At 38.7% G+C, this 14,146-nt stretch overlaps 1 protein-coding gene across 2 annotated transcripts; it reads right to left on the bottom strand.

The window, feature by feature from the left end:
* Positions 1-1,330: 1,330 nt before the first annotated feature.
* LOC134742652 (lysosomal proton-coupled steroid conjugate and bile acid symporter SLC46A3-like) lies at positions 1,331-13,888 on the bottom strand. Of its 2 annotated transcripts, none has more exons than XM_063675834.1 (7): positions 12,909-13,888; positions 7,685-7,844; positions 6,966-7,067; positions 5,832-5,969; positions 3,319-3,402; positions 2,705-2,861; positions 1,331-1,816 (listed from the first exon to the last, which is right to left on the bottom strand). In XM_063675834.1, the coding sequence occupies exons 1-7, from the start codon at positions 13,695-13,697 to the stop codon at positions 1,693-1,695; spliced, it is 1,554 nt and encodes a 517-aa protein (XP_063531904.1). In that variant the 5' UTR covers positions 13,698-13,888; the 3' UTR covers positions 1,331-1,692. The 2 variants fall into 2 exon arrangements, with proteins under 2 accessions (XP_063531904.1, XP_063531905.1); XM_063675835.1 differs by lacking the exon at positions 12,909-13,888 and adding an exon at positions 9,238-9,375 and having other exon boundaries at positions 1,344-1,816.
* Positions 13,889-14,146: the final 258 nt, after the last annotated feature.

Raw genomic sequence — 14,146 nt, forward strand, 5'->3', positions numbered from 1 at the left:
ATTGGCGGTCGTAACATTGTTGATAAAACAGTGTATGTAACTGTACATAATTCAGCTCGTTTCATAAACCTACGCGTATTTTAATGCCTTTAATTATAAGTACTTAAACTACTATTACCTTTTTTCCGTGATAATAAAAAGGCAATAAAGGCACTGACGTGATAACGCCAACTCTCTATAAGTAATAATAAACAAAAAACCGGCCAAGTACGAGTCGGACTCGCGCACGAAGCGTTCCGTACCGTTACGGAAAAAACAGCAAAAAAATCACGTTGGTTGTATGGGAGCTCCATTTAAATATTTATATTATTCTGTTTTTACTATTTGTTGTTATAGCGGCAACAGGAATACATCATCTGTGAAAATTTCAACTGTCTAGCTATCACGGTTCATGAGATACAGCCTGGTGACAGACAGACGGACAGACGGACAGACGGACAGACGGACGGACGGACGGACAGACGGACAGCGGAGTCTTAGTAATAGGGTCCCGTTTTTACCCTTTGGGTACGGAACCCTAAAAATAACGTACTACAGAGTACCCATCAATAAATAATTTCACATTGAATTTTTAAACAATTTATTTATTTATTTTAACATGTTTACATGACATTACAGTGTAAAACTAATGCGCCTGGAAAGTTAGTTACATTTAAATTACAACTAGTATTATGATACATTTATAAGACCAAAGATAGATATAACTCCGTAATAGATGGATACAAGTCTAAGGAAAAAACGTGCCTCGAAAATCACGAAAATTTGATTCTCTATCAGAAGGCGCCACTAGTTTTGGCCTTCTCTCGTATAGAGGGCGTTGACGGTTTCGTTTGTTATTTATCATTTTAACGCATATCCGTTGAAGAACATGGGTCAAAATCATATAAAAATAATTAATGCAAATAAAAAAAATCATTTATCCATATTTAAATACATTTGAACGTATTTTTATAAATCTTCATTTTTAGTTTTAAAGTATGTCGATAGATTGCAGTGAATTTACAGTGGTTACAAAATTTACTATGACAGTACCGCTGTATCTTATTATATCCTCTTTGATAAGACTAAATTATTACAGTTGAACAGTTGAACACCTATCATCAATCCTCTCACAAAACCTCAGACTTTCACTGCACACAGCCGTCCACCGCCACGCAAACATATCGCAGTCAGTAGCTGATGTCTGGTGCGCAGTCAACAGTATGAGAGCACGAAGAAATGGCGAGTCCTACGTGGCGTCTGGATGACTGCTTTTATGTTTGACACGGCGTCGAAAAGGTTAAACTAACGTAAATAGTTACATCCAAACTTATTAATTTATTTACATAAAACCTACTATTGTCTTTTTATGTTAGGTCTCTACACTGGTTATAATTGCGAATATTCAGTATTCAGTAGGTACTCAGTAGACAGCTATATGATAAAAAATAAAATATATTTTATTAAAAACTGTAATGGATGTCATATATTAAAGAAAAAGTGACGAAGCCCTCCAGTGGTGAAGGCTGGATTCGAACCGGCGTCTTTAGCTATCGCGGCTAACGCCATGAACCCCTAGGCCACCCCGCCACGGACGTATATATCTCGGGCGGTTATATATTTTATTATTACTATTTATTCGTTTCAAAACTTAAGTACCTACGTCTTTCATTCAAATAATAATCCAACAATATTATTCTATATGGCACTTAGCTAACTAGTTTCAGTATTAACTATATTTAAAGGGATTTCCACGGCCCCGTTAAGAGGCTTTGTAACCCCATTTTCTTCTTTTTTTGTCCGACGCACTCCTTTTCTGTGTTCATATAATAGCCAGCTGAAAAAAAAAGTTTTGAAATAGGTACTACAGTCGAGTTCACAAACACATTTACAAGCCAACATTCCAAAAATATATACGCCTCTAATACACGGACAATATAAGGTCATGTAAATATATTTTCAACACACTTGCTCGTAACGTTTAAGTTATCGAACCGCTTTTGGGCTCATAATCTGCCGCTTTTAGGCTATATTCAACACGCGTGCTTTTTCATTATATTATAGCACGTGTGTAATGTATGATAATCCGACTGAGTTAACAAGGTAACCAATTGCTAATAACATGTATAGAAATGGAGCCTTCTTAATTGGTCGAGTAATATTTTATAAAAGCGGTTTTAGAAGTTCAGAAGTTTTATCTCGCAAAGCATAATTTATATATAACATTCTCTCGTAAATTATATTAATGAATAAACAAAACTTTTGTAGTGTTCCGTACAAAACTTTGTTAACGGAACACTTATGGGATCACTTCGGTCTTGCAAATCGGTTAAATGCTTTTTCTCAGACCGTTGACGTAGTTAGCTAAAATTTGCAACTGTTATAGAAATTACCACCACTAATAATGCATTAAAAGTTGCAAGTTTTCATACAAAAAAAAATCCTCTGCCCTGGCGATTTTCGCAAAAACTATAGCTAACAGGAAGCTGGCCAGACAATCACCAACTAAAACGAGCATGGAGATGGCGGGAAAATTATCTAGATAACCTTATATTTAATAGCTTTCTGACTGCAGCCTGATCTTAGGTCACTTACCGAATCAATACTAAGTAAGTCACTACTTTACAGTGGTTGTCCTCGCTTCGCGCACAATATCGCCTCGTGTGTAATGACCTCGTGTGTAGCACACTTGTATCATAATGTACTATTTTGGAACGATACTCACAAGAAGACAGCGATCGCTGGTATGGACATGCAAGCACCCATGAGGAACACAGCGCCCGGCAATATCTCCATGGTGTGAGTGTACACGGTGGTGTATAGCGGTACGTAGATCAAAGGCATCAGGTTCTCAGTTAGCCCAAATATTGAGTTTACTTTACCTGTAAAAAAGGTTCGGCATTTTAAAAACCAGGCTAATTTATCGAACACTTATATCCAAGGAAAACCTGAATAGTTATTTGATTTATTAGAAGGCAGAGTCGTTGTTTAACTCCTCGTGCCAATTGATGCTCAACTCAAGCAATCGGAAAGGAGAATCTTGAGCATTGCCCTCGCAATGCAATTTTTTTTGCAATAATTACGTGTCTATCTATAAAATTAAAACAGTTATAAAAATATTCAACATCCCTATTATTTCACTCCGTGGCGACAGATTGACAGAATCTTAGCTATATTAGCAGCGCAATTGACGGCTTTTTTCGACCTCATATTGTTTTACACTGTTCGTACAAAATTTTAAAAAGCTTAATAAAAAACTAAAGACAGAACAGGTAGGAACGTTACAATGAGCTAAGAACCCCACACTACTCAAATTTTTAGTTATTACTCAATACTCACCCAATTCATCAGGAGCCACCAGTTTTGACATGATGGATCTCACCGCTAGAAGAGACGTTCCATTTAATATTTCCACCAAAGGAGCTGTGAAATAAAACCATTTATAAAACACTTGACATTTTTTTATTAATAGGGCGTCCTTGAAAGCTTATCATCTAACTTTACACAATTTAATATAAGTGCATATAATAAATTAGTGCATTTTTTTGCATTTTTCGATGGCGATTTTTCTGCTTTATACGGCACGACTGAGGGGTCATTAAAACAAATTATAGAATGAACTACTACTACTATTATGGTATCATTAATTCCTCATGTTATAGCGATTAGAATTTAAGTATAGAAAAAAAAATACCATCCATGAAAAAAATATATAACCAAAAATGTGTGCCCCATTTTTGGCGTGTTCAACCTTTAAAGCTACAATGTTTATATTTAAATAAATAAACGTCACAGCGACGTAGTTAGTAGAAAAATACATAATGTACGGAGCTTTATAGCGCCATCTACATTGGCTGTCACATTCGGAGCACGTACAAGTCTAATATAATCAAGAAAATTAAAATTTGAACACATACTCTCACATTTACAATCAGGACTATCGCGAATTTATTTTGTTACCTTTATTTTCTGACGTTTCGACACTTTTTCACACACTTTTCGTGGGGTAGTCACACAAATCTTTGTTTTGACATTTTGCTGAGACGTCAGTTAGGCGCGTCCACGACCAGTGAACCTGTGTCGAAACGTCGGTAAATAAAGGTAACAAAATAAATTCGCGATAGAGCCGATTGTAAATGTTAGAGCCGATTGTGATTTAATTGTTCAAAACGGGAATTTAATATTAGGCATAAAACAGGATCATTTTTGGATATTTAGCCATTCACCATTATCCAAAGAGAGAAGGTCGGCATCGGATGGGTCATTTCTACTTATGCGTTCACAACTCCTCCACAAAAATAAAGGTACATATTTATATAAGTATAGGTGTACGGATCAATGGTAAACAAGCTATGATGGATTTGCCACCACATCATTAATCGTTTAATGCGTGAAATAACGATTATCTGATAAGTGATTCAATTCAGTATAAAGTCGCGAGGATAAGGTATAAGTGCAATAAATTCAATAAATACCTATTGACAATGATAAATGCATATAAATATTACAGCTTAGCTAGTAACTCTCGTCTGTCTGTATATCACAGAAAAACATAGTTTCTGATAACAAACTGAAGAAATAAGTATTTTTCTCACCGTTGCAGCGTTCGATTAAGCTTATCATCACCCAATGAACTACGATAAAACAATCAAAGTCTAGCCGTCAAAAGTCGACTATATAATATTCATATTTAAATAAACAATATATCTAATTATCCAACAAACGTTGCCATTTACCGTCTAGCGCTGTCAAAGTGGACAAAGCGGTATGAATGCTATAAAACGGTATACATCTAGACAAGTGTAATTCCTATCATTTAACATCCACTTATTAACTAAGTTTAAGTCAGAAATGTAGACAAATGACATATTATCCAACGACCATATTATGCAGTAAATCGTTTAACGACTATCGCTGTCGACGTCAAATAAAAAAAACTGGATAAAATGTTAGTTATATTATCATTTATATAACCATATCATTTATAAAATCGACCATCATAGCCCTGCTGGAGACCTTAAAATAGCCGACTACATAAAATAAACTAAAATGATTTATAAATAAATATAACGTGACTTGGCACGTGTGAAAAAATTAGGTAAATAAAGATGGATATGTGGTTGGTGAGATAGTGAAAGCACACAATTTAATTGAATACCTAATTCTTATGTAAATATCAGTGGTGATGCGTCAATAATAAACGAAGGCAAGCCGGATATAATTTGACATTTTTCTTGTGGAGATGTAAGAAAAATGCTGTATCTGAAAACTAGGCAAGCTGGTGGAAATCGAATTCGAAGGACGCTCCGCCACTAGTAATTATAAAAAAACGTCTAGGTATACCTACTTCTTCAATTAACACACTTATTACCAGATGCATGAATTACAAAGATATTATAGACTTTTCATTTCTATACGACACTGCGTTTTCATATTCACAAAACTAAAATGCAAACATAATAATTAAGACATCTACCATCAATCATAAGTCACCAGCCAGTATGGAGATTAAAAGTATTTGTATAATTTCTTGTTTATGCTATTAGAGGAAATGCTTGAAGCCTAAAGTTAGTAAACGTAGTTCTAGATACCTACCTACTAAGAATTTAAAGAATTCAGTGGGTTCCTAACGTTTTTAATTACCAAAACATCACAGAAGACCATTATGACTATCAACCGTTCCATTTGACAAGCACTTTGAAGAGCCTGCCCTACCACGCTTAAACAATTCAATGTGTTCCATTGCGGTTAAGGCTGTTTTGCGTCGTGGATCAGAAGTAGCATAAGTGGTATTTTGCATCGCAGAGGCCTTGTGAATTAAAATATGATATAATGAATAATAATTTACTAACCGATGTAGAATATCGTTGGCGTAGGCGCAAAGCAGTATATAAAGGAGCCAAAGAGCTTGCTAGTCGTAGAAATGATGCCCAGCATCGAATCGTGCCATTTCAATATCTTGCTGAATACGACGAGAGAGAACACCGTACCTGTAATAATTGTTGGATTGGTGACACATGTTTATTATACTCTACCCCTAACACTAGCATAACCTAGTTAAAAAGTTTTTGGTACCACAAGCTATGGCAACTAATACTCATCGAGATAATTCTATAAACCCCAAAACCAATTAGGTTGCGTTGTTTTATCACAGAGTTCCTATGGCCACCTCCTGTCTCCATCATCAAATCAGCTCGATGGTACCATAATATTACATTGTCACCCAATTTACATATGTATGCAAAATTTCAGCTCAATCGGAAACCGGGAAGTGGGTCAAATTTAACTTACAAGTTTTGATTACAGACGCACAGACAACGGGACAGGTGAAACTAAATAAAAGATTGTAATTTATGAAAAATTGCAAGCAAAATCTAATGAAAAAGAACGTTTTTTTATTTCCACTTTATAATAAAGTGGAAATATAAAGCGTTCTTGTGTACTGATAATGTGATATATGTATATTCAAACACGTGAGAATGATTATTATTCGTAGTAGATTATCATTTTGCATTGTCATTTTACAACGTTCGATGAATAGGCAAATTATCGACTAAAGGAGTTTGGACTCCATAATTATTAATTATTACCTATGCTCTTTTTTTATTTTATGTACGTGTATTTTTAAGCATCTACGCCGTGAGTTTGTTTCTGGTGTTCCTTTACACGGGGAGGCGGTTTGATCAAATACATTTACATTCTTGTAATTAGATGGTTTTAGAAAGAAGACTGACTGGTACTGAAGGCTGTCAGGTTGACGAATAATGACGAAAATAATGATGATGATGAAATTTAATGATTAAAGAAGACCACGGACTGTCAGGTAGATATGTACAGTCTGGACGGGCCGTCAGGATAATAAGTAGATTATATGGTTAAAATCCGTGTCAGTTTTCGTTAATCGACCTGGCACCTGGCACTCGACTATAACACAAAAAAAGCTGTGTATGCAACAGTTTCCCGAGTAATAGCAACGTTTAACTTACCAATGGTGTGAGTGACAAAGTTGTATGTCTGGTAGATGCTGAACTGTAGCTCATCCCAACCGAATCGGTATCTCGTTGACATGTACAGTACGGCTATTTCACCTGGAATGAACAAAAAGCACGTTTTAAATAAAATGGTACCGCGGGACCAAAACGTGAACATAAAATTTTTATGTTCACGTTTTTTTTCCATTTCATTTAATGTGTGTGGTTTCGCATCTTTTAGTCAGGATCGCTAGAATGCAAATCAAGTTATTTTAGTCACGATTAAACGACAACTTGTAAATAGGTTTTCGACTGTGGTCGTAGTTAAGCGACAAATAAGTACGAGTACATATCAAAACTAGTGGCTTTGTGAGCTAAAGACTTCACGAGTCACGAGCCCCCATGGCTCTGCAATTTTTAAAACTTTCAACTTGAATTGACAAAAAAATTCAATATAAAATTTCACGAGAATTAGATCAAAAATGGGACATGTACACAGGGAGGAACAGGAGGACATAGGGATCGTGCATGACTGCGAAGTATAATGCCATGTTTAACTTTTGCGTGAACTGTAGGAAGCAGCATTTAATTCTTAAAATGGGCAGTTGCAGGTGGCAGAACCTCCGAAAGCTTTTTTGTCCAAGCTGGAACGGAGACGCCTCGGGCTGTCTTGGTCATGGAAAATTTTAACAGATTAAGGACAAGTATCGCCAATCAAAATATCCTAGACTCACCATACATAGGTCCAAACAGGATGCTCACAGTGCCCAGCAGGATGCAGATGCGCATGCGTCGATTGTTCGGTCCGTTCTTAAACACAACGCGCACCGTCTCCTTGATGTTCGTGAAGTCGAAGAAGAGCCGAAGGAAGTAGAAGAAACCTCGTCCATCGTGCTGAAACCAGTTTGTTTAAGTTAAAGTAGTGTCCACAAAAAATACAGCTCTGCTTTTTATCTGCGACAAGGTCAAAGACTTGACAACCGAAACGATTTCAGGTATATTTGGTATAAAAATGTACCGTAAAAAAATACCGTAAATTAAACGACGTTGTGATATAATTTTCATAACTAAAAATTGTTAGAGCACAAATATTATAATTGTCTCAGTGGGGAGCAAAGTAGGTACATTTTACGGCACTTACTGGTAGCAGTAAAAATAAAGAAATCTAGGAGTAGATAGTTACAACAAATTACACTGTTCGGCAAACGCAAAGAAGGAAGACCTAACATTACATGCGATAGTCGTACGACATTGCTAAAATTGCTGGCCCAAAGTGGACTCTAACAGTACAAGATAGATCTATCTGGCTCTCTCTGGAGGAGATATTCAACCCGGAAGGGGTTCTTGCTTCGTAGAAATATACTTAGTGTTATGAATCCAATTTTTTATTTTATTTAGTTCATGTAAAAATTATGACATTTAAATTATTTTTACTATCATATGTACCCATATTCCATATTCATATCAATTTCATAAATCAGAAATAAAACGGCTTTTTATTTTATTATGACTATGATTATTAAGAAGTGTCCCAGCTGTCTTAGGGCTAACTGTAATAATTGTTATAAGATGCACTTTGGTCGTAAATAATTTTAATAGCATCTTAAACTGTAAAACTGTAGAAAAATACTAATTTATGTTGTCTATAATTATAATTTTTGCATAAACATTAAAAAAATATCGAAAGTAAACGTTCAGAGACTGAACGAATCTAATTTCATTAAGAATCAAATTTAATTTTTTTTTTAACAATAAACACAATTTCACAGAGGCACATTGCAGTGAACCCCGCACTAGGCATGGCCTAAGCTGTATCGCGGTGGTCAAGGTCATCACGAGTTACCAATATTATATTTATGTATATTAAGCATAAGGATAGGAAAAAAAGAGGAGTGTGAACTTGTATGTGTGTAGTGTAAGCTTGTTGTAAGGAGGGAGTGAAATGTGTCTGTGTGAATTCCAAAAGTGTAACGTAATGTAAAAGTTTGTTTGGATTTAATTGTGTTCGAGCGTTATAAAAAAGTGAATAGAAGAACTCGAAAAGGAACGAAGAATTAATCCTATCAATACGTAGTGTAAGGAATCTCTTGGGAAGGTTTCAGAATTTCTTCTGATTCCTCGTAGTTCCACGACTTTAGCACTGATTTAATTTAATGTTATTTTATGATATAATTTTATTGAATTTTAAAAGTCAGCTCGTGCAATTGTATCTTTACCTAGTAAAGCTTTTAAAACTACTTCGAAAGGCATCCATTATAAGAATGAAGTAACGTCTTAGTTTACATACCTTTTTCTGTTCTTTTGTTCGATTTGGATCTTTAATTTTGTAAATAAAATATATTGTATTTAAAATATGCATGGTTATTGAAGTGAAGTATACTGCATAATAACCATATCTCTTCAAAAACACTCCAGAGAGACTCAGGCCAATCTCATTCACGCAGAGGGATATTCGGCCAGACGGCATTCCAGCACTTGTGCTTAAGCAGTGTGCTCCTGAGTTATGTTCCGTGTTGGCGCGTCTTTTCACACTCTCTAGCAACAAACGGCATGTTCCATCTTCGTGGAAGACGGCCCTTGTGCACCCTGTGCCTAAAAAGGGTGATAGATCGGATCCATCGAATTACAGGCCTATCGCTATTACCTCCCTTCTCTCTAAGATCATAGAGCGTATAATCAACGCAAAGCTCCTGAGATTCCTAGAAGAACACGACCTGATCAGCGACCGTCAGTTTGGTTTTCGCCACGGTCGCTCGACTGGTGATCTTCTAGTGTATCTCACTCACCGCTGGGCCATTGAGAGTCAAGGTGAGGCATTGGCAGTTAGCCTAGATATAGCGAAGGCGTTCGATCGGGTCTGGCATCGGGGTCTCCTGTCGAAGTTACCATCTTAAGGATTGCCTTCTGTGGTGCTGGAGAGTCGTGAAAAGCTTGTGTCGGATATTGAGGGCACTCTATCCAGAGTTTCGGTGTGGGGCCGGGACAATTTAGTGCGATTCAACCCCACCAAGACACAAGTTTGCGCGTTTACCGCTAAGAAAACCCCATTTACTGTGGTCCCACAGTTCGAAGGTACGGCCCTTACCATGTCAGGGAGTATTGGGATCCTCGGTGTCGACATCCAATTCTGTAGCCACTTGGAAGGGAAGGCTGATCTGGCATCCAAAAAACTCGGTGTGCTCAATAAAGCACGGCGATACTTTACTCCGGGGCAAAGACTGCTGCTATATAAATCGCAAGTCAGACCCCATATGGAGTACTGCTGTTACCTTTGGGCAGGAGCACCTGGATGCCAGCTTGGACCCTTCGACTCAGTCCAAAGGCGCGCTGTACGAATCGTCGACGATCCCAAACTCACAAGCGGTATTGAACCTTTAAGTCTAAGGAGAGACTTCGCCTCCTTATGCGTGTTCTACCGCTTGTACAATGGGCTGTGCTCTGAAGAATTGTTTGACATGATGCCAACGGCCGCTTTCTATCACCGCACCGCTCGCCATCGGCAGGGTGTTCATCCTCACACCCTAGCACCTAAATGGTCGCGTACTGTGCGGTTTAAGAGGAATTGCCTCCCTCGTACGCTTCGGCTGTGGAATGAGCTCCCTGCCGAGGTTTTCCCGAGGGGCTACAGTATGGGGTTCTTCAAAAAAGGAGTGTACAGGTTTTTAAAGGATCGGCAACGCGCGTGTAATATCTCCGGTGTTGCAGGCGTCCATAGGCTACAACTGCTTACCATCAGGCGGGCCGTATGCTTGATTGCCACCGACGTGGTATTAAAAAAAAAAACTGCACAGGACAGGACCAGTGGCGAACTGTCGTGTTGGAGGCCAAGACACACTTTGGGTCGCTGCGCCAGAGGAGTAAGTAAGTAAGTAAGTATTGCCACGGCTCAAAAAAATATTGATAAGATAGCCGAAAGATCTGATTTCGCCAGCGTAAAGTCTGAAGTTCAAAGTAACTGTGGTCATGACAATCTTCTTCTTTTTCTTCTTTTTCTAGGGGCTATGTAAGGCTCCAGAGCCTATGTATCACTGCGACCATCTCTGGTCTATTGTGATCGCCACCTACTACAACTCTCGATCCAAACCTGCAACTTCAAACAGCTGCAGGATTTTTTTGGTTTCGAGAGACTTTAACTCCTCCGGGCGCAATATATGTCCACCAAGGATCAAGTCACGAGTGCGCATTAGGCAGGTGCACTCTGTGAGGATGTGTAGGGGCGTCTCCTCTGCCTCCATAGAGTCTGCACCGCCCCATGTCACGTTTCCCCATAGTGTGCATGTGCTTATTCAGGCCGCAGTGCCCGGTAAGCACCCTAACCAAGTTGCGCAGTTGGTTCCTAGGCAGCGCCAAGGCGCTCGAAGACGCCTTTTTGCTGAAGGCCTTGATAAGCGCTTTGGAATGGTTCAAACCTGGTTTTTCCCTCCAGAGTTGAATGGTTTTGTAGTGACAGTAGGTCTTTAGGGTGAGCCGCGTTAGGCTTCTGGGAATCCCACAAAACGGCTCAGGACTGTAGTTCTTCCCCTTAGCCCCTGCTCGCGCGAGGTCGTCGGCCTTTTCGTTTCCAACGATACCCGCATGCCCCGGGACCCAACGTAGAACAACCTTGTTCCTGGCTCCAAGGTTGTTCAATAATTGCCTGCAGTTCACAACCAGCCTCGATGTGGTGACATCAGAGGTTAGGGCTAAGAGTGCCGCCTGGCTATCCGAATGGATATAGATAGTATGGTTGCCGTAGTTGCTTTGCAGATTGATTGACGCACATTCAATAATGGCGTATACCCTGCCTGGAATATAGAGTAAAAACGCCCTAGGTTTAAGCTGATGCTTTTCCTGGGCGCTTCACCATATACTCCGCAGCCTACTTCAGATCCGGATTTGGAGCCATCAGTGTACCACCTCAGGCTTCCTTCTTTCCACTTAATTTGACTGTTTGACCAGTCCTCCCTTTTGGGGAGTTCCACTGAGTAGAGTTTGAGTGGACAAAATTTGGGTGCCATAGTGTCGGACGGCATCCCAAGAACAGGAATATCGTACACTGATTCCTTAAACAGTCTCAGAGTTTGCGATAACCAATTACCTCTCCTCGCGCCCGCTATTCTAAGCATACTAGATCTCGCCTCCAATTCCAGATGCAGGTGAAGGGGCGGTAGATTTAGTATGGCCTCTAGGGCTGCCGTCGGGGAGGATGACATGGCTCCAGTGACGATGACACAGGCAGTTCTTTGCAGGCTGCCAAGCCTCGTCACTGTTGCCTTCTGCGTCGTTTTCCTGTACCATGCTACGGAGGCGTAAGACACTATCGGCCTCACTATAGCTGTGTACAGCCACAAGGCAATTTTGGGTTTTAGACCCCATCGGTTGCCTGCTAAACGACAGTACATGCCAATACATGCAACGGTATAATTTTCGTTTGCCTGTGATTAATATCGCTAGTTTAGATGGTTCGTATTTTAAGTCGCAGTTTGTGTGTCACTCATTCACAGTTCCGACAGTGTCAAGCCGATTCACAAATTTCACTATTTGAACTCTTATTTGGACGGTGAAGCGGCTCAGGTGATTAGTAACTTAGAAGTGTCGGACAATAATTACGCTGAGGTTCTGGTTGTCGTCGAATATGACCGTGTCGTGCTCAAATCAGATACTCTTACCTATTGCGTATATTGACATATATAGCCCGGCTGACACCTGACAGAACTGGCGAACTTATAAAGATGAAACGTGGAATCCACTGTCACCGAAATTGAATCGTAGTCTCGACGAGTTTCTTATTTAGGTAATTATAACAATAACCGCGGTTTATAAATTTCTGAAGTATAGTTTTAAGTATTAGTTTGTCAATGCCATTTATTTATTTTCAATATCTTCGTATAAATGTTAGATATAGAGATACATGTTTAATATGTTCGTATAGAGTACTTGTTATTATTAGACAGTACTTGTAGGTACATATTCACTTACCTTTTTTTGTTCATGTGTTCGTTCTGGATCCTTGAGTTTGAATGTAACATAGACCATATTACATATATGCATAATCAATGCAATGCTGTACACTGCATAATACCCAAATCTCTTCAAAACAACTCCGGAAAATCCCAAGCCTAAAGGCATGCCGATAAACGTGAAAAACTGCACAAATCCCAAGCGATGAGTTCTGTTCTCTTCCGTAGTGATGTCTCCTATGTAACAAAATAGGCCTAGAAATAAAGTGGCCCAGCCTCCGGCCAAGCCCACTAAAATGACGTCTGAAAAAATTTGGACTTCCACAGGCAGTTCGTAGAAAAAGAAAACGTTTACGATGTTACTTATGCAGTGTAAAATCTCTCCTATCATAGGCACTGCTATTATAATGATTCTTCTTCCAGTTTTGTCACTCCATGCACCGATGAACACAAGCGTAAGACATGGTAATACAGACTGGATAATACTTTTCCACGCCAGTCTCCGAGCTACGTATTGCTGTACTTGCTTCTCATACATACTGTTGTTAGCCGAGTCTTGATTTCTGAGTGAAGTACATATTTCATCTCCAAGTTTTAGGTTTACTCGACAGGTTTTCTCCAACTGAAGTGTTTGAGAGCAAGTCGCCACAAAGACACAGGCACAAAGAAAGATGGCACCAGTTGGTTCAACTGTAATGTATTTGAATACTTTGAAGAAATTACTTATACGTTTGTAACCATTATCATGCGTTTTTACTTGCTTTCCAGCCTTTAAAGGTTCACATTCCTGAGCACTGGGATCAGCCATGTTATTTTTTATTATTATTATTTTATATCCGACATTGATAATTGGTTATTGATTACATTAACCAGTGTTTCGATCCACGCGCCCTATTTATCACTAAGTAGCATTGTATTTTGAATCATGCGCCGAAATTATCACATGATTAAGTGTAATCAGTGACTATCTTTTCATTGACATGCCACTCGTTAAATGAACGTATCTATCAGTAATATATTATTACTAATAATATACGGTGCACGAGTATTTAATTGAGAACGGCTGTCCTAGATGTAGCATTATCATTATAGCGCTTACTTACAAATTATCGATTGATTTTCTTATGAGGGTAAAATAAACCAATTACTTACAAAACTTACCGAGGAGATTAATGATCTCTTCTTCTTTGTCGTGACCTCATGGCTGATGGACGTGACGAGTGTGGACACTCTTCACCAGTGCTCTCCAGGCCGCTC

The sequence above is a fragment of the Cydia strobilella genome, chromosome 7 (genome assembly GCF_947568885.1).
Source record: "Cydia strobilella chromosome 7, ilCydStro3.1, whole genome shotgun sequence".
NCBI lineage: Eukaryota > Metazoa > Arthropoda > Insecta > Lepidoptera > Tortricidae > Cydia > Cydia strobilella.

Bases quoted from the DNA above. Each gene is read 5' to 3' on its own strand.
- LOC134742652 (XM_063675834.1), bottom strand. From the start codon at position 13,697: ATGGCTGATCCCAGTGCTCAGGAATGTGAACCTTTAAAGGCTGGAAAG. The intron at 7,845-12,908 runs GTAAGTGAATAT...AACTGGTTTCAG, and splicing joins GAACACATGAACAAAAAAAG to CACGATGGACGAGGTTTCTT. The intron at 3,403-5,831 runs GTTAGTAAATTA...TTTATTTCACAG, and splicing joins GCCAACGATATTCTACATCG to CTCCTTTGGTGGAAATATTA.